Source organism: Battus philenor, unplaced genomic scaffold, assembly GCF_028537555.1.
Source record: "Battus philenor isolate CCGP_79_NKW_IND1 unplaced genomic scaffold, ilBatPhil1.0.hap1 SCAF_22, whole genome shotgun sequence".
NCBI lineage: Eukaryota > Metazoa > Arthropoda > Insecta > Lepidoptera > Papilionidae > Battus > Battus philenor.
The window spans coordinates 277528-298194 of NW_027181685.1; the positions used below are offsets into that span (position 1 = coordinate 277528).

At 41.1% G+C, this 20667-nt stretch overlaps 1 protein-coding gene across 3 annotated transcripts in view; it reads left to right on the forward strand.

Moving 5' to 3' along the window:
• Positions 1–19829, forward strand: part of Graf (GTPase regulator associated with FAK) — a 62201-nt gene extending 42372 nt beyond the window's left edge. For all 3 annotated transcript variants that reach the window (XM_068767035.1, XM_068767037.1, XM_068767036.1), the window contains 5 exons: positions 197–481; positions 16501–16537; positions 18271–18385; positions 19125–19200; positions 19571–19829. In XM_068767035.1, coding sequence (XP_068623136.1) covers positions 197–481; positions 16501–16537; positions 18271–18385; positions 19125–19200; positions 19571–19742 — 685 coding nt within the window. In that variant the 3' untranslated portion in view covers positions 19743–19829. The remainder of the gene's footprint in view (positions 1–196; positions 482–16500; positions 16538–18270; positions 18386–19124; positions 19201–19570) is intronic.
• The last annotated feature ends 838 nt before the right edge of the window (positions 19830–20667 follow it).

A 20667-nucleotide genomic window follows, 5' to 3' on the forward strand; every position in this document is an offset into this window, starting at 1 on the left:
TGTTTTATATCTTAGTTATGTTATTAGTTTTATAAAATAAAAGGGAGTCATATTGATGTTAATTGTGTCCACCGAGATAGTACAGGGGTTACTTCACCTATTTCCATTTAAATGTTGTTCGTAACGATTGTTTGGTGCAGTCGCACCGAACAACAACGAATGCAAGGTCCGCGCTTACTCGCATCTTCCGGCACAGCGTGGCGGCGAAGTGCGACAAGAACCTGATGACCACGTCCAACTTGGCGGTGTGCTTCGGGCCCACGCTGCTGCGTCCGGAGCGCGAGACCGTCGCATCGATCCTCGAGCTCAAGTTCTGCAACGTGCTGGTGGAGACACTGCTCGAGCACTTCGACGCGGTGTTCGACCCGGCGCCGCCGACGCCCGCCCCTGCCCCGGTGCCTCCTCCGGTCGTCGCCCCGCCGGCGCCCCTGCCGCCCCCCGCCGCCCCGCCACCGCACCGCGCTCACAACGGCCTACTCAGGTTAGTCTAGCTGATACTGTACAGGTAGCTGCCCAAGCTTATGCTTAAATAACAGACGAGTTAAGCTAAGCAGCCCGTAGAATATGCAAATGTTATTTCGATAGCAGAGTAAAAAAAAACCAAGACTTTTCATATAACAAAATATATAAATTTATTTGATGTACGTGAGTTCTGCACTGTTCAATACAGTATGAGTGCCCACGCGTGGGCTGTGACGTGCCATCGTACGGCAGGTGCAGCGCAGGTGCAACGCACCCGCACGCGTGGCTTCATTTTACTTGATTACTAACAGAATGCGGGATAACTTGTATGATATATTTAAAGCCGAGCCATCAGAACCACTTGCAAAAGTTAGCAGGTCCTCATCTGCCATTTCAATTTATAATAAACAGGTTTATTATCACGATTATTTAGATTGATACTGGCGGGTGGTGCAGAAGTAATGTCATTATTTAAATTTTGTAGTAAATTAAAAAAAGAGCGTTGTTGTTAAAAGAAGTTTATTTGAAGGAGTATGATTAATGACATTAATTTGAAAACATTATATCGTACAAGTGGCCATCTCCCGAGTAGTCGATTAATTGCATTCGATTGACGGCATTTTGAGTCGTTATTCGCAAAACACCTGGCCTCAAATTGGCGATTACTTCTTCAATGTCCGTTTTCAAGGCTTTGTAAGGCGTGCGGTTTGTTGCGCTTGACTAAAAGGTTTATTGTTCGAGCATTTAAAATAAGCAGTAACAATAATTTCACGCTCTTGAGGTGCGTATCACTCCATCTCTTGTTGACAACTAATTCTCTATATATCTACATCATAAATGTCAAAGTACAGCAACATTTGGCGCCATTTGTTAAAATTAAGGCGCGTTCACATTATGATATTATATATGCGCCATGCGTTGTAAATTTACTATCTCAAAAAATATTTAAAAATATGTCACGTTTTTTGTATTTATTGACACTTGCAATATGCGCACTGTGGTGGTTACAAATTATACCGCAATATACCATTTTTAAATGTAGCACATCTTTTTTAAATCATGCGCTAGAAAATATCATTACATCCTTCTATCATAATCTATGCAGACAGCTACCTTATTTATAATGGGACACCCTGTATTAATGTGATAAAGAAACGTGAGTGTTGCCTCACGAACACGTGAAAGGATGGCCCTCCCCCCCTACCCCCAAAGGCAGCAGCTGTCGCATTCCTTACAAATCACGAAACAGACACCCGGCGTCCGCCTCGCGCCCTTCCGTCTTCAACTGCAGATTACAGTGTTAAAGCAGTTCGGTCTTTTTAAATTTCGAACTTTGGTTTTTACTTTTTCTACCAATATTTATCTGTGGGTTTTTTTATCAATATTTATCTGATTTTTATAATCTGTCTTATTATAACGGAACATGAACATTGAATACCTCACAATAAGGCATGTAATACAGTACGATTTATTTATTATAAATGTTTCACTGTCTTATATATTCCCTTAAGCTCCTCTCACAAGATAAAATAGAGGGTAACCTGACCTGATAGGCGGTTAGCTCATATAAAATGTTTTTGTTTGTTAGTTTACCGAACAAACGTGGCCCAACAAAATAAAAATATTATTTATCCTAATAGGCAGTTACAAACACTTTCAAATCAATTATTATAAAACTAACGGCTTGGATGGCAGTTCTGCTGAGAGCCGGCGAGAAACTGAATAGTTGCTCTTTGCAAATACAGTTTTATAAAGAGTGCGTGACAATAATAAGCAAACATGTTCTGACATTTTTCCTCAGTTCATTTTTAGAAATAATATATGACGTATGTTACTGGCTGTGAATTAAATTAAAAAAAATCTAAACAAAAGTGTGACGTATGATCTGAGTGCTAGGAAGCTGCTCGTGCATCATCGCAGCGCTGTAAAGCGCAGTGCATTTATTAATCACCAATTAGCTTAAAACAATTAGTGACTCACGGAACGCTTGCAACCGAACTTGCCGGAAAAGCCCTGAAAGCGCTGAAGGGTCCAATTATTTTTATATTCAGGTGTTGTATGTATGTGCAATGAACACACACATGTGACGGCATGGTGCACACATGTCCCGGGCGAAAGCAGGATACACTAGGCACGACAATTGAGGTTTCACACATTTAACAACAAAAAATACAGTACAATCTAATGATTAGTGACAACGAGGTAAAGATGTGTTTACATAATAACTCGTCCTTGTTTATCATACGACTTGTATAAATGAATCTAATTTTAAGAAAAAATATTCTATGAACCAAATATGTACGTATTATAAATTCAAAATAAAATATACAGAGTGATTAGTTTTAAAGTCAACTAAAAGTTTTAAAGGTCTACATGTTCATTCACCGTGTTAAAAGTGATCAGAAACAGAAACATTTCTGGCATTGCAGTCTGCAGGAACAGACAGTAAACTATATTTTTAATATGTCATAATTCGAACTTTTAAAACGTTTTTCCTTATCATGTTATCGTTACGTTGCTTATTATAAAGTATACCATACATTAATTTACAGCAAATAACATATATTCATCACTTTAAAACTTTTACACCTATAGATAATCATCCTGTGTAATATATGAACATGTGTACCAGGTGAACATTGAATTGTAATTATAATAAAAGCATGTTTAGAATTTTTTGTCACCTACAACCGGCACCGCACTCGGCACTTGGGATGCAATGAAAAGAACATTGGGATAGGTTCGACTACACAATGCGCATGGGCTCGCGTTTAAAGTAGAAAATCGTGTCGGGTGACGTGAATAACAAAAAGTAAGCCGGCACGTGTGCGCGCAACCCTCTTAAAAGATTTTTTTTAACCAAAGGAACCTAACCTATTTATATAATTTAACTGTACTACCGGTGCAGTCCGGTGACAGTATAGAACAAATATTTAGCCACTTCCGCACATGCAGTGGTAGTCATGCAATAAAATGCACCGCCCGCCAGCGCTCTGATGCGTATGCGGCAAACAATGCGAATTACACAACTGCCACCGTTAATTCACTCAACACGTGTTTCACCCCTCCACGGGGCATCTTCAGGAGTAATGTTACACCGATTAGTGGAGCTGGCGGGCGGTGCACTTTGTTGCACGACTACCACTGCATGTGCGGAAGTGGCTAAATATTGGTCCTTTTCTTGCTTAGGGTGGACTTACGCGAGGTAACGCATGATTCCATTAAATATTTCTACTTTTCAACTCTCTCATCTCCACACTTTTTCCAACTACTAATTTTGCGCGTTTCCTGTACTAGCCAGCTTGATGATAAGTAGTTCGGGTACACTGTTTCTTTGTCACTCTGCGCGGTGATGCGGAAGGCAGTCCTGGTTCCGTAGCTGTTGCTGTTTTGGCTGGTTCTGTAGCTCCGGATGTTGAAATCTCCTTTTCATTTTTTCTGGCGGCCCTCTTGCACGAACACGGGCGTGAACTTTTCATTGCGCTATACAAAATATAACAGTGATAAACAGAGAAGATTTATTAGCGTTTTGAAAACTGGTAGAAATTTAAATTAGCAAATGCCTTATCAGTTATATTTGGTATCTGAAAATAAATGCAAGCGGGACACGTGCGTCACGTTACGGAAGCAAGTGAAGTTATTTACATAATTGCAAAAATAAAGTTACAACGTTGATTTGATAAAATTTGTGTCAAGGATTACGAGATGCTGGTTGCGAGGATGATGGCTCAACCCGGGAACTTTGAGAGTCCGTATACTTCGAAACACGGCAGGTGTTGCTTGATCCAATGCAATCGTGTATATGTTAATATTAAGAACTGTTGTCTGGCCAAGCGATTATGACCCAACTTTCGTAGAAGTAGAAACCGATTGACTTTTATAACTATTGTAGTCATTCTAAAAGCGAATCTCGTGTTATATAAGAACATTCTAGAAATGTTAAGTGGCTTAAACATTGGAATTTCTTTAATTTGTAATTAAGGAAGGTCAAGTTATTTATCCATGTACGGCGGATAACTATGGTATGAATATATTTGTAATATTAAATAGATGTAATTAGTATTTAAGCAATTCTAAGAAATTTGAAATAAAGTTATAGTCAGTAAGCGCGTTGTTATAAATTAGACATTTAAAATTAAGGGTCCCTGTCCCACACAAGATAGGGGAACGAGAGGTCCTTAATAACGGGGGCCATATAAAAAAATTAGACATTTATCTATACCAAATTTGTTTACAATTAAATGAAATATGGAACTGCTGCATGGCGGAAGTAGCTATATATTGGTCCTTTTCTTACTTAGGATGGACTTCCGTAAAATAACGCCTGAATCCATTAGATGGAAGGGAAAGTAAAAGGTAGTCCAGCGAGATGAATTGTCGTCATCAAAACTATCACTAATAAGTCAGTAAATAAATGCTTACACTCCGCCAAACAGCTACATGGCGACGCTTAAAGAGAGCAGCGGGAGTACCAGAACCGATCGGGGCGTGACCACCACCACTCTGACAAGAGTCCACGAATGATAAGAAATTAAAAAAAAGATTCAAACACTGGCAAATATCTGCCGTGTGTCGCTGTGTGAACTTAGGATTCGGGAGTTTTCACCTGCGGTCATTTACCAGGATTATAATTTTTATTAAATTAAAAGAGTAAGCTCGCATTACCATTTACACTGATATAGACTGATTCAACGCTACCGCACTGTAGGTTGCACTGCTTTCAGTCTGCGTGGACGATGTATTTTCATTTTTAGATAAATTTTATTCTCCTGAAACGACACTGTCAGTTAAGGCACGGCATATCTGTGTTAACCTATTTATCATCAATTTAATTTTATGAATATTAAACTAATGAGTGGATACTCTTTTGATTATCACCGGCAGCCAACTAAGATCAGCTTGGCTGGACTGATACCCCGAGACACTGGGACCCCTGTGGATGATGTGCTTCTGTGTGAGTTGTACGTGCTCGCTGCGAGCGCGCTGCGGCAGCCGCTTGTTGTGATAATTCTTTAGGAGATAAGCGCCGCGCACCTGGCGTGTGCCGGCCCCCGCCCCTCCGCCCCGCGCGCGCTCCCCGCCGCGCCCCAGCCGCCAGGTGCGATGCGTTTTTACAAGCGTTCGTCCGGAACATGTGCGGCCCGGATTAATTGAAACGGATTGCGTGCAACAAAAAACTGAATATGTCAGCCCCGGCGACTGTCCCCCCCCACCCGCGCCGCCCCCCGTCGCCCCGTACCTTCTGTCTCCGCACCTGATTTTTTTGAAGTAAAGTTTTATTTTAAAGGAATTTGCAGCTTCCGCGACTAGCAGCGCGTCGACGGCACTTAGTCTAAATCTCCTTTAGTCTTACGGCTCAGGCCAAAATTAATTAAATTAATTTACTTCACGGAGTTGGACATATCTGAAGGCGGAGGTGTTAAAATTTAAAAGAAATAGAAACCATTTATTCGTCATTAGATCCTCCAACATTGCTGTCGCTTTAACTCAACACCAGCTATGATGCACGCAAACATAACAACTTCTTGTTAGAGGTTTGTAAAAGTAATGCATTTTGTACAGGAATTTTTAGGCCTTATAACCTTATATAGATGATGTTAAAGAATTAGATATGTTTACTTTAATCCTGGTGCCTTAAAGAACTATTCTCTTCTGTTTGAGTTAGAATGCATCGCACAAAATGTTAAAGATCCTGTCTAAGAGTAAAATAATAATTGAGTTAGAGTATAAACTTATTGTAGTACAGAGAAATGACTCCATGAAGTTTTCCTATTTGAGAGTAAATAGATATTAGAGAGTAAAATTGACGGAGATGTTGCGTGGGCAGCTCTCCCCCCCCCCCCCCCAGTAGGTCCACCGACAGCATAGAAAATGTGGCGAGAATTCGCTACGTCCTGATGATCTTTCAGGTCTTATTCTCGGTACATCGACGGCACGCTACAAATTATGAAGGACAAAATCGTAAGCAAAACGGAATGTATGAACTAAATATAAAAAAGTAGTTTGTGTGGGTAAATCTGAATATCGCACTACTATGCAATGACACAAAACGTCAATGCGAAATAATAGACGAAATTATAGATGCAATGAGCACATTACAGGCAGTTTATAATGAAATGTACATGCATTTTGTCCACTTTATGCAAAATAACTTGACATGTAGGTCAGGGTATCGACCCGGAAAGAAAGCTCAAGTAAAAAGAACAGGTTTGCCGATCCGGCGTCCGCAGCTGGGGACATTTACCCGCGAACTTCACACAATATATTGTAACAAGACGTAACGAGATGCTAAAATAGGTAACGGAACTATGAATACAGATATTAGCGCTGCAGTACATAGATAATAAAAGAAATCACAGGACAACGAGACAGTGGGACGGGGAAAAAAAAAACATGATATATAAATCAAATGGTTTATCGATCGCCGGTCAAAAGAGTCTCTAATTCGCTACAATCTTTCTTTGTTACGTAAATCCGTCATACTCTGTGCGTTAATTGTAAAGGATTGCTAATGTTCTTAAAAGTTTCCAGAGGATGGGCAGCAGCACCTCTGCTTACCATAATATTACACTGCCATGGTCAGCCCGCTTGCCAGGCGTGACGATTACGATATATGCGGAGGTGAACCTCCAAGATATCGATGGGGGATATATATCTCTAAGCGTCACCATGCAGCTCGGTGTTTGTCGGAGTGAGTGTATTTATTTAACAACTCATTAGTGACGGATCTGATGATGTATGTTCATCTCGTCGGAGAGCGTACACGAGATAATGATAATGCTTTCTACTTTTCCTTCTCTACATATCATTTAATTGGAAACAAATTTGGTATAAATTAATGCTTTGCCTTGTAGAAGGTAAATTGCTATAGCACTAGCAACTTCTTTAAATCTTAACACGCTCTTCTTTTATGCTGCTTCACGGTCTTGATCATGGAGGTCGCTCCACTCTTCACCCCCCCTCCCCATTATACCGCCTTCGCTGATGCACGTACTTGATCCGTACATCGTTAACCTGGGTTATTTTATTTATAGTCTTGATCTATTCACTGTTTTCTGCACAACTGAACTTCATACAGCACTCTCCACAGCTTGGTTTTGTAGCCAAAGCATTGAATAACTTGAAAGTGATTGATTTCCGCGATAGCTCAAGTCGTCGGATCACTTTAAACCCACGCCGCTTCCAACTGGTCCTACTTTTGAAATGATGATTATGGTTACTATGGGGCCTCGATCTCCGAACTTCTGTAGAATGGAGACATTAGTGAATTTTCGAGTCCAATACCGAGAATTTTTTCATCAGCATTACATTATCGAAGACTTGTTTCTGCGCGCTTTCGTACCTAACATTCCTACAGTAAGCATACAGACGGATAAGAATAATGTCTATACTCTATTTGGAGATAGCACTTGCACTCAGCGACAGGTGCGAAGCCGGCTCCGCGGTGTTTAATGAATAGAGAGCTGGAGACTGCGCGCGCCACCTGGCTAATTGCGGAGTGCGGGTGGAGGCCGGGGGAGGCCCCCCCGGGGGGGAGGTGCGGCAGTGCAAGGACTCCTTACAAGTGCGCTGCCAGTTTTTGCAGACGCCGGCTGCACGCCGCGACGCATCTCGTTTCGCTTCTATGTAATTTTATGACAACGCGCTTTATCTGTGTATTTAATTAGCATATTTTTTTAAAAAACAGATAATTATAATATTTAATTATTCATTTCGGACTAAAGATATCCATAGATATTTACAATATTTATTGTAAATATTTATTGCCAAAGGTTAGAATTTTCAACAGTTAAATAGATTTACTTGTATTGTGTTGTAAATATTTGATTTTTAAGTTGGTCTTGTACGTTATTACGATATGCTACCGTGTAATGTCTTTGAATTATGAACGCAATAATTTCAAAGAGTTCATCGCCATCATCACTGCAGCCGACGGACATCTGCTCCAGGATATGTCCCTCTCGAAAGACTTAGAATAGGACCGGCTGGAAGCATAACTATCCACCATCTTCTAACGACCTCAAGGTGGTCTTGTTAAAAAGTAGTATTGGGAACAAAAACTCGAAAACATTACAATGTAAATGTGTTTCAGTGTTAATAAAGCATGAGAATCACTTGTGTGACCACAAAAACGGACCGAGTTTGTTGCGGAGACTTCTTAGATCATAGCGCTGGTAATCCTCGCAGTATTTAATGGAATCAGGCGTTACCTCGCGGAAGTCCATCCCAAGCAAGACACCGTTCTCTCACAGAGTCTCTGTGTTTGGCACTAATCGGTGTAACATAACTCCTGAAGATGCCCCGTGGAGGGGTGAAACACGTGTTGAGTAATTTGGTGGTGGCGGTTGTGTGATTCGCTTTGTTTGCCGCATACGCATTTATCAGCGGGCTGGCGGGCGGTGCATTTCATTGCACGACTACCACTGCATGTGCGGAAGTGGCTAAATATTGGTCCTTTTCTTGCTAATCCTCACAGTGTTAAGTTTGATTGCAAGAGACCTTGTGATTCTAACTTATATTATTTCATTCTTTTATCAAATCGGGCTCTACAGTCTGGACGTGCTGGCCGGACTGGCTTTCATCTGTACGAGGGTTTCCGGCTATCATCAGCACCCTGAACCGCGATATTGTACTCCACTCGCTGGTCGCTATATCGTTATCATATTAATTCAAAGCTTAAAACATTTACTGTTGTACATGAACCTTCCGGGTATATTTCCAAAATTACTGGTTACACCGTCTTATGAGGTTCTTAACAAGTTGATCTGTCTACCATGTGTGGGTGTATGTCTCACACAGCGCTTCTGCGTGTGTGCTTTCTCATACCTAACGCACATTGAACGTATGTAACGAATGTTTGGCTAATTTGTTATTTTTTGATTCTTTAGTAGTTTATCTTCACAGTCCGACCCTTAACCATTTCGGTGCGGCGCTTCTCGGCCATATAACTTACTGTCAAGCGTTGACTACAAACGTCAACCGAAAAATATTAACCTATCTCTACAATTACAGTTTGTTATTACTTTTGTTGAACGTCCTATATATCCGCTTGTAATGTAAAACACTCTCATCACAAATGTGTTAAAGAGCAAGTCTTGCTTAGTGTCGCGGCATGTAAGTGCCGGCTGTGCGCATTCACTTGTGCCTGTCGAATATACTCGACGCTTGTACTGTAGCGGTTAAAAATACACTTTGTCACCGAATCTGGGTTGTGATCGCTTAATCCCCGGCGTCCAGCAATAGCAGTAAAACGAAACGTTTCCCTGAAAAATATTGTCCGAGTGTTATATTTTTCTTGGTTACCCTACACATAACGAGCGGGCGCGGCGCACAGTGGCCGCAATAAACGCACATCCCCACCCGAGCGCTCTCGTTGCCCAGCTGCTCCAACTGTGATAAAAAAATGAAGCGTCTTTAACGTGAACATTACCGTGTTCATCCTACTTAACAATTAAACACCGGTGTTCACATTGTTCAATATCGGCCATGCTTGCAACTGTATGATGGAGATCGACACGCTGGACCGTTCACCAGTCCAAGATGGGGAGAAAAAATGTGGTTGTATCACCACCACGAAGATCACATTCTTGTAGTTACTAGTGGTTTTTTTAGTTTAGTTCAACGCCTATCATGAGTGGACAGGGTCCTTATTTACATTTTTCAATTAATTTTGTTTTCCAATTATTTCCATTCTTAGTCTCACTTTTGCCTTCCGTTAAGAATTTTACAATTTTTACGTTTACAATTTTATCATATTAGCGCAAGGGCTTAAAAAGGAGTTGCTGACCTTCCACTAGTTTTACCGATTCTGTGTCTTACGACGGATTGTCGTCGTTTTAAACCATTGGGATAGCACAGAAAGGATCAGTTGTAATGTATTTTAGCCATTTTAAGTCATTATTACATTATATCAAATATAACGGTCTCCCAACCGGGACGGAGTTACCTTAAATATTTAATGGAATCAGGCGTTATCTTGTGGAAGTCCATCCTAAGTAAGAAAAGGACCAATATTTAGCCACTTCCGCACATGCAGTGGTAGTCGTGCAATAAAGTGCACCGCCCGCCAGCCCGCTGATAAATGCGTATGCGGCAAACAATGCGAATCACACAACTGCCACCGCCAAATCACTCAACACGTGTTTTACCCCTCCACGGGGCATCTTAGGAGTTATGTTACACCGATTAGTATCAACTCTGTGTTTGGCGGTGCACTTTGTTGCACGACCACCACTGCATGTGCGGAAGTGGCTAAATATTGGTCCTTTTCTTACTTAGGAGTTACCTTAGTTCCTCACTAGCGCAAAAGACGACCACCGAGAAAGTTTTAGTGGGTTAAAAAATCCACATAAATTACTCTTCTCCCGAAAAGTGTAGTGTATCCACACTATCGTTCCAAATATTTGTTTTCTAAATAATGTATGTATTTTATTCTCATGTTTAATATGTTTATTAGTACGTTCACCCAAAGACGACAGACGAACTCGTTTATATCGTCAGGAGACGCTAGATCGTCGTTTCCAATCAGCTCTATTGAAAATCTTTGGGGGGGGGGGCAGAGGGGGGTTTAGGTCCAGCTGTGGGCATTTTAGGGCCGAAATGATAATGTACATATCTAAGTACTCAAGTTTCTATCTCGATATATACACATCTGCATACTGGACATCTTCAGACCACTATAGATGGTTTCTAAGGCATTAATTGTGCCATGCCTGTCATGCCGATGTGTGTAAAAAGCGTTAAAAACCAAAAATTCAACCGGTAGCGCTCCACGACTGTATAGTTTAAATTTTAAATTAAATCTCCATTTACTGCACATGTTCTTATTATAGTCGATAGACGTGTCTGCTAGGCATAGGTCTCCCTCAAAGATCGACATGATGACAGGTCTTGTGCTGCTCGCATCCAGCTACTTCTCGCAATCTTAACTAACTCACCGGTCCACGTAGCCGAGGTGCTGCCCTCGCCGCGGTCTGCCAGCCCGTGGTCTGGTTTTTGGCCACGAGGGCTATCGGTTGAATGTGCGATATGCCCTTCCGACCGAAATTTCAATTCTTCGAGCTACGTCGATGCCCTTGTTTTTTACTACTGTACTATAAAATATGATTTCGACTTAATTTTTATTTCTAATGTATTTTAGTTTAAATATGAGAAGAGCATTGTTTGTAATATTGGACCATCGTGCAATTGATCATTGAGGTCCGTGATTTTCCCGATGTATACATGGGCACCCTAGTGTGCGTACAACACGCTGTCTCTGTCCGCGCGGGTCCCGTTCCTTTGTCGCCGACAATGAGCGTGCGCGCGCGCAAGCCCCGCGACCCCGTCGCGCATTGATTTCGCAACAAAGTAGCTCACAATGCTTATTTAAATCTGAGTTCAAAATTGCATTGTGGGTATTCATTTTAAATGTATCAATTAGCCATGCTCCTTTTTGTTTATAACGTCAACAATATTCATTTTGACATTTGTAGTAATGTCTATTGTGTAAATTTTTTTAAACTTTGTTTTTCATCATTACAATGAAACAATTCATTTTTAATGTCAGACCACCGAGTATGCATGAAAATGTATATCTCATTTTTCATTGCTTATTGTAGTTGGTTACTTATTATTCTTTACTGTACACACTTAAAAACAAACATAGTTGCGTAATAGTAAAGATAATAGTACGGGAGTATAATAGTAATGGGCGGTCTTATATATACAAAAGATTCATATATACAAACATGCATGCATAAATGTACATGCGTATACATACCTTTCTGTATAGCATATATGTTTATAATAAATACGGTATTATGCATAATTATAAATATTGTAGTACTTACTTTAACTGGTGAATGTGAATACGGTTTTCTAATTTATTGCCGTCTATTTGGACAAGTTTATTGTCTATATATAGAATGCTTTTGAGTCGGAATACTAAATGCGTACTGAGTGACAGTCCAAGCCGAGGACTCTTTGGTGTGCTGGCCCCAGGTTTTGGAGCGTTCGCACAAGTAAGTTACGAGCTTGGAGACGAAGCCAAGGTTCAGAGTTGTGAACTCTTCCATCGGAATTTTAAACGCGTATCGGAATTTTAAATGGCGGTCCCGTGACACCTGACCAGTGATATTGAAAGTTTTCGCGTAAGGCCTGTTCGAATAAAATATCTTATATGTGCGGTAACGGGAGGTCTTGGGGCAGGTAGGGGCCGGCAGCTGCGCGGAATGCGCACCTGCCGCATCTCGGCTGCTGCGCGCTGTCTTCGCACCGCACCGCCCCGCACCGCACCGCCCCGCACCGCACGGCATCGCCCCGCGCCACATGCCACGTCCAGTCCTCTGCAATATGTTTGCCGCTTCATATAATAGATCAACTCTTACATACCGTCATTTTTGTGCTTCGAATTCTTCGAACTGAATATTTATGGCTTTACTGATGTTGAAAATTATAGTCATCTTTTTCATTATCATATCTGCCGATAGACTCCCTCTGTAACGTATAGGTCTCCATCAAAGATCGCCCCGATTCCGATCCCGATTCCGCGAGTCTTGCGCTGCGAGCACCCCGCGACTTTACGCTACCTTAAATATGTCAACGTTCTACCTAGTGGAGGGCTTATACACGCTTAGTCTACCTGCTCGTGGTCGCCACTCGCAAATCTTTCAGCCCAATGGCTGACGAGCAATTCTTCGAGCTGCGTCGTCGAACTTGGTTCTTCTTCGGATATCCACAATTCTGATTCGATCTCTCATGGGATTAAATAATTAAAGAGTTGTTTTTGAGAAATAAAATTGATTATTATAAACATTCGGATATTTGAATAATGAATTACAAATTGCTGCCAAATTGAGTGTGGCAGAAATTAACAATAATCAAGTCGCCTTTAGGCCACGCTGGTATCTTAAAGCAGGGGTGGCCAACATGCGGCCCGAGATGAACACTTGCAGTTCGGTCATTATATCTGTTGGGTCATTTTTATCGGCGTGAACAATATTTAAATTTTATATGTTTGTATCATAAATAAAAAAAACTTGGAATTTTTTTTCGTCCCACTTTTACGCATTGTTTTTTGGACCAAGTTAGATTTTGAGTTTTACACCCATGTATTAGAATAAAAGAATATCTGGGTCCTTCGTCTAAAGCAATATTTGTTCCGATCCCAAAGGGCTAATAGTAAAGTATTTCTTTACTGTTCTTTACTGTGTTGTTTTAGTTCCCAACGCAGAAAGACATTCGTTTCGCAGGTAGGTCATTAGCAAAGCCGAGTTCCGGTGCATTGTCTCCGGGGCCTCGCACAATAGCTGTTCCCGGACGGGGCTACGAGCAAATATATCCCCGGACCTTTTGTACTCATTTCAACTGTTTTAACAATAAAAAAACAGATTTTTTATGAGGAAAAAACTAAATAGATTTATAGAGCTTTTCTTTGCTGGTGTTGGGCTCGCGGAATTCTGTTTGAGATGAACAACAGCCCCGTTGACCTTGTTAAACCGGAGAATGCAGTCTGCGAGGTGGCAGGTCGCAAAGGGCACCTAGCCTGCAGCTTCTTCCAAAGTCAAGGTGATGCTCTGGCGTCAAGGGCGAGGACTCGTGGTCAATTTCGACCCCAGCGGCCATCAGTTGTACCAGCGATGTGCTCCCACGTTAGCCTTTCTCTACTTCACAAATGTTTTTCATATTAAAAGTCGTGCCAAGTTCTCTTTTGAATTGCCACTCTTAACAATCAAATTGCCCCTCTCTGGGCCCTGGACACGTTGAGAAACACTAGTCTAGATATTATCGGGAAGACCTAGAACTAACATTTTAAAGGTGGGAAAGGTAAAAGGATCATGTTGCAAAGGAATTTCGAACGTCGTTTCTATCGTTAATAGAGGTGAACCAGTATCGCGAGAATTACCCAATCTCCCCCCCTAAACGAAGGATATTTTATCTATGATTTCTCCCCCGTACCAAAAAGATAGTCGGCTCGTGTGTTGGTCGGTCGGCAGGTGCGCGCGCGGCATAAATACCGCGCGCCGGCTGCCGCCCGCCAGTAGAGCTGCGAGCGTCGTCGAGTGCGCGCGTGTCGTGACCAGTGCTCGTGTCAGTGTCGTGTCGGTGCCGCGCAAAGTGTCGCCATGATCATCTGCCTGTCGGGGTTCGTTATCGCCGGGTCAGTACGAAGGCTCTCTGAAGCCCTGCCGCGATTTATTTCTATTATTTTTTGTAATTTATCATGGTAGCGGGGAGCTCGAGTGCCTAAGAAATATATAACATACGTTCAGTGTCTAGTATTTTTATACAGATTTTCATGTAGTTTTTTCAAGACAATTAGATAGATTCATCGTGCTATTAGGCGCAGGACATACACTGCTACGCATACCATTTTAGATAATACCGGCAGGAAAGCGATGACAAATAATATCAAAATATATTAACATCTTGTTTTAAACAATAATTATATATTTGGATATATACGAAACAAGCCCTTGATGTTATTAAACCAATTATTACATTGTTTATTTAGTGGAACCTTACTTTAAAAAGTATTTTAAATTAAATTGATTGTTTTTACGATGATAGCCGATATCATCTCAGTCTTTCAAAAACTATGCCCGCTTATATAACATTTATAATTGTTATATTAAAGCGAGAGGGTTAAACTCGTGTTGAGTCCTCTGTAGAGCGCGAGACCCACGCTGGGAACACCGGTCTAGATGAAATGCTTAACGCGGTCTGTGTGATAGCTCCGATTGTAGTTCGAAGTGTTTGCATCCAGTTACTTCATGGAACGTTCACCCGAGCGGCTTAGGAGATCGGCAGCTTTTCAGTGCAATGAAATAATTAACGATTGGCTTATCACTTGTGTGCGTCCAAAGTGATAAAAAATAGAATCGACTTTAACTCCCCTTTAATGGCTTTCTTCGACTTAAAGAGAATTCCAAACACGTCAAGGTTGCAGGATAGCACCCAATAAACTCAGACGCTGTATTTTATCGTTTTCATAGGGCCTGCGACGGCTAAGGTCTATTGCCTAGATTACATGAACTAGTTTCAAACTAACCTCTGATTGCGTTAGATTCTATCTGTTCATTAGTCAAGATTTCAAAAAAAAAAGTTTTCATCTCTCTTTCGAAACTTTACTCTCAGCTGATTACATTGCTTGTTTACAACAATAACAAGTAGACATTGGCTGTCGGAATCGTTAATGTATAGTTGCAACTAGTTATTATCCATTTGCCCATCTTGTGGTGTTTTTTAGTTAATTATTTTATTTGAGTTTGTCAGCTATGGTACTTGTGGTTCGAGTTCGTAATGTTTTTTTTATGTATCAGACCGCACTGACAAGTCGCACATGAGATGTTTGAGAACAGATAGCTATGAATTTAAACGATCGAACGACGTTTGTCGAGCTGATAGTTCTCAAAAATCCCATGTGCGTTTTGCCAGTGGCATCCTCTCCGTCCTTCCACTGGCATACCTCACGCGGTTACTATAAAAGCGATCCTTTTTAGACAACCATAGGAAGTAGTTACAACTGTGGGTCACCATATAAAATAAAAAATACTCAATAATATACATAAATAGAACTTAGGACCTGTAAGGTGCTTGGGTGATATTGTTAGTCATTGGAAAATGTTGGATGCAGGCCGCTATTCACTCATCGTATCGGAAATTTGTGGAGGAGGCTTATGTCCAATAGTGGACGTCATACGGCTGAGACAATCGTGATAACAAAATTAAAAAAGAAATAATATTAGATAAAACGTTTATTTAAAAATACGATTTAAAATAATTTTAATTAAATAGGTACTGTCCAATCTTTCATGTGCAATGCTCCTGCTCCACTGTAGCCTTTCTAAAATTCTTCCGTATCCCTTATGTAACATATATATTTTTATATTAAAAAATTGTCCCCTTGCGGGGCGTGGGCCCTACGTTGGGAAACACTGTTATAGATGAATTTTGAAATAAATATTGTTTTTGAAAGCTTAATAAATATTATAGTATGTAATTATAATATGTACGAATGCAGAACGAAAAAGTAAAGGTGAATTTTTTTGTTTGCAGAACTTCTCCCACGTCGCTGTCGGCGGCTCGAAACGATGTAAGTATACCTTGTGAGACTTGACGACATGTACAGACACACGTGTTCATTATATGTTACAACAGTATCAGCTAGCGCTTCCTTCTTCTAGACTTTAAGTCCACCAAGCGGTGCTGTCGCTCTGTTATTCCAATGCGTATTTCTGCGCGTTTTTTTATGAATAAGAGTATTTTAGAGCATAAATAGCGTAAAATATTTGAACGTTCAACTGTCAGATTTAACACTTAAAGGCTTAAGTTATGCAATTTAAATTTCGATCTGCAAAACGTTTGCAATTGCAGGGGATAAAAAATAAAATTAATCATTTATTTATATAATGATATCCGAATTATCTATAGGCATTTTTATAATCTATAAGAATTTTGATGGATAATAGATTGACAATTGCCACAATTAAATAAATAATGATCGAATTTGTTATCTGTACCAGTTGAAAGTGACAGGTCTGTTGGACTTATAAAATGCTTGTATTATCTGTAAGTCTTACAATTGCATTTTTTTCCCTGTACTTAATACGTCTTGTTTCATAACGTTTTTAGGTATTGTTGATATATAATATTAACCTTTTTATTTTCGTTAAATATTTACAAAATGTGTACGTATTTTATTATTAAATATGATATGTATTATATATTTATTATACATTACGTACATACATACAGCTCAACGGTGGGACGCCTGAGATTTGCGATAGTAGGTCGCGAGCTTGTTTCCCGTGATACAATCTTATGTAATTCACTCTTTTTGTACTAATTAAAAAACAATTTTCCAAAGTATTGGCAGCAACGTTCTCTGCGTGCTATAATACCACACTGCGATTGCCAATCCATCTGTCGAGAATGACGATCATGGTATATCTCCAAATAGATATCTCAGGGTCAAGCCTATGCCTTGTGGACTGAAACTAAGACGTACATACATTTCGACACTTAATATATATATTTCATAAATTTTCAGTCACTTTCTTCCCAAAAAAATTTATTTCGGTCAAATTTTCGCTATAGTTTGAAAGTGTATTTACTTCCTTTTTTGTAGCAGTTGATATAACACTGTTATATTAAAATAAGTGTAATGATCCGTCTAAATATCTGGTACTCTGCCTGCAAGTTACATTACGAATATATCTGATATAATAAACGATATTCCGTACCAAAGTACTTGTACTGTATTTATAACGGATCTAATGCTTGTCTTTGAGGAGTGGCGACTAGATATACAATGAAGCCGTTTTGATTACGCGCGTCAGCTCGTTGCACCAGAAATAAATATTAAAGCAGAACTTCACACCGACGTCAATAAAAATAAACTTTTACGAGCGCGACGACAGCTGCGCAGCGTACATTGATAAGTTGCTAAGAGGAGCGAGGTCTTTGGCTCTACCACTCCGCAATGTATACGTTGTCATTTTCACATTCAATATACTGTATTCTTAACTCTTCATAACACCCTTTGATTCCACTTCTTTTTCCAAGAGTACCCTACATTTGTTTCAATCACACACAAGAATACCTTCACTTAATGCATTTTATGCGCGCGCTTCCATCCGAGCGGCCACTTTTCTAGGAATTCTATATACATATTACAGATGTATTTTGATAGCATGAAAATATATTCATCATAGTTCTGTAGACATATACACGTGTTTACCACCAATTTATAAAAACATATTTATATGTGATCCGATATCTAGTACTTATCCACGTTATATGAAGTTTGTTGTTGTGTTGTTGCAGATGTCGAGCGGCGCGTACGCCCCGCACCAGCAGTCGCTGCTGCAGCACTTCGCGCACCTGCAGGCCCCCCACGCGCCGCAGCCCGCGCCGCTGCCCGTGCACCTGGCGCACCGCGGTCAGTACGCATGCATACACAAACAAAAGCATCCACACTCCTCTGACGCGTGCGAATTGCTTGAGTTTCTTCCGCCACTTCTCTCAACGATGACCCATTTTAAATGCCGGCCTGATACACTAGACCGAAGGCGAGGGAAGCGAAGCGATGTATGGAAGAAAAGTGAGGAATGGAATGAATGGTATTGTGAATGAAATTAGAGGAACGAATGAAAGACTGAGAAGAAATAAAATCATTAGAAAAATTATGATGTAAGCAAAGACCCTGTCTACCTATGACACGGGCTGAACGGGAGGCCGTAGGGCTAAAAATGCTAGCCAAGTAACAGCAACTGACCAAATCAGGTTTCGGCCCTCTCGGACGCTCTTGTTTCGGAATGCCGAATGGATATTATCGAAGAGTTGACGGTTCAAGTCGAGCTGCCGCAATGGAGGCCTTTGAATCTAATCATTGAACGGAGCATCCGCTCAAGTGGTCTAAGAATACTGCAGGACTCCAAATATCTAAAAAGCTGAAGCTCTCGAACTTCGCTACAGAGGTTTTTAATACAGTTCGGGATCAGAAACATGAGTCCGATAAAAGAAAACTTATGAAAACTTCTGCTGAAAAAGTTACTATTTTGTATGATATTCACAAATAATACTCCGTAAGATCAAATAGTGGCTTTCCCTACAATAGTCCTATGTGCAGCTGTGACGTCATAAGTTTGGCTCCATAACTCAATGTGTTCGTGCTGCAGGTGCGGCGGGCCGCTGCAGCAGCAGCTCGGAGTCCGTGTCCAGCCACAGCGCGTCGCCGCCGCCGCCGCGATACACGTGAGTACTGCATTCTTAGTCTTACAATATTGTACCGTAACGTTTACTGCAATAAGAACATATTGCATTGTAATAAAGTAAACATGGCGGCTGTGACAAAATAGTTAGATGCTAGTCGCTTGTTACCAGAGAACTTTAAGCAGGTATGTCGGCTTATGAAAAGCTTTCAACTACACCAACCTATGACAGGAAAGAAAATAATTCACTTTATTGATTTATTCATTATAAAGGCATCAGCCTCTCCCAAAGATCAGCACGGTGAGCCCTCTTGATTGCTGACGGCATCCAGAGATTGAATATACTTTAACATTTTACATAATTTTGGATGATCCCACCGAGCATTGTCGTTAACGAGATATTTTGTCCACAGGCGCGTGCGCACGCTGTACGCTTGCCTGGGCGAGAGCGAGGGCGAGCTGTCGTTCGAACCGAACCAAATCATCACGAACGTGACGCCGTCGGGCGAGCCGGGCTGGCTGCGGGGCTCGCTCGACGGCCGCAGTGGCCTCGTCCCCGAGAACTACGTGGAGCCGCTGCCGTAGCGCGCGCCGCGTGGGCGCCGCCCACACCGCACCCCTCGCGACCACGCCCACACCCTCGCAGCGTCTTTGCGTTCTGGCCTAGAAGATATCACGTCAGTCGTGGATCTCGGCAAGAACGATTAGCCCGTGTGCAAGAGGGTAATTGGAGCATAGCAGAATTATTGCATAGCATTTCGAAGAATTTAGTCACCGGAATATCTGACGATAATGGAAAATGAAGATGGAACTGCAAGAAGCATTTATATCAACACAGAAATGGAACATTGGACGCTGCAGTGTTCTCTTTACTTTGTAGTAAAGTTATCTAGATGAAAGTTGATAGCAAACAGTAACATTTACTGCAAGAAAGCTTCGGTCGCTGCGCCAACGAAAGTAGACCATCTCCAAGGGAAGCTTGACTGCCTCGGACACCAGCGTACACGACAGCCCCGCGTTGCGCGCTCGCAAATGACCTGCAAGCACGTGCTCGCAAAGTAGAGAACTTTATTTTATATTTTGACTCGTCAGTGTGAACTGTATCTACATGCCATAAGGTTGACTTTACAACGGCCCCGCCACATATCGTTAGAGCTACGTTGTTAACTTTTTGTACGTATTTGTATATTTTGTACATTGTATTGTATATAAGACTTGTTGATATTTTAACTATTTATATTGACCCTATACGTATGTTGTGAATTTTGTACCAAATATACTAGACTGTACGCCACGTTTGTATCATACGATAATATATAACTGTAGCTGTATCGACCGCAGACTCGTTTTATTACGCACGCCTCCCCGCCGAACGGACACTGCGCCATCTGTTATCGCTGATCTTCCTAAATTAATCACCTGTTCAGTGCCATCAAAGTGATTATTCGTTAAACTACTATATGAACCAATATTTCTCATCATGGGACCCACGCCCCACAGAGGGGCAATT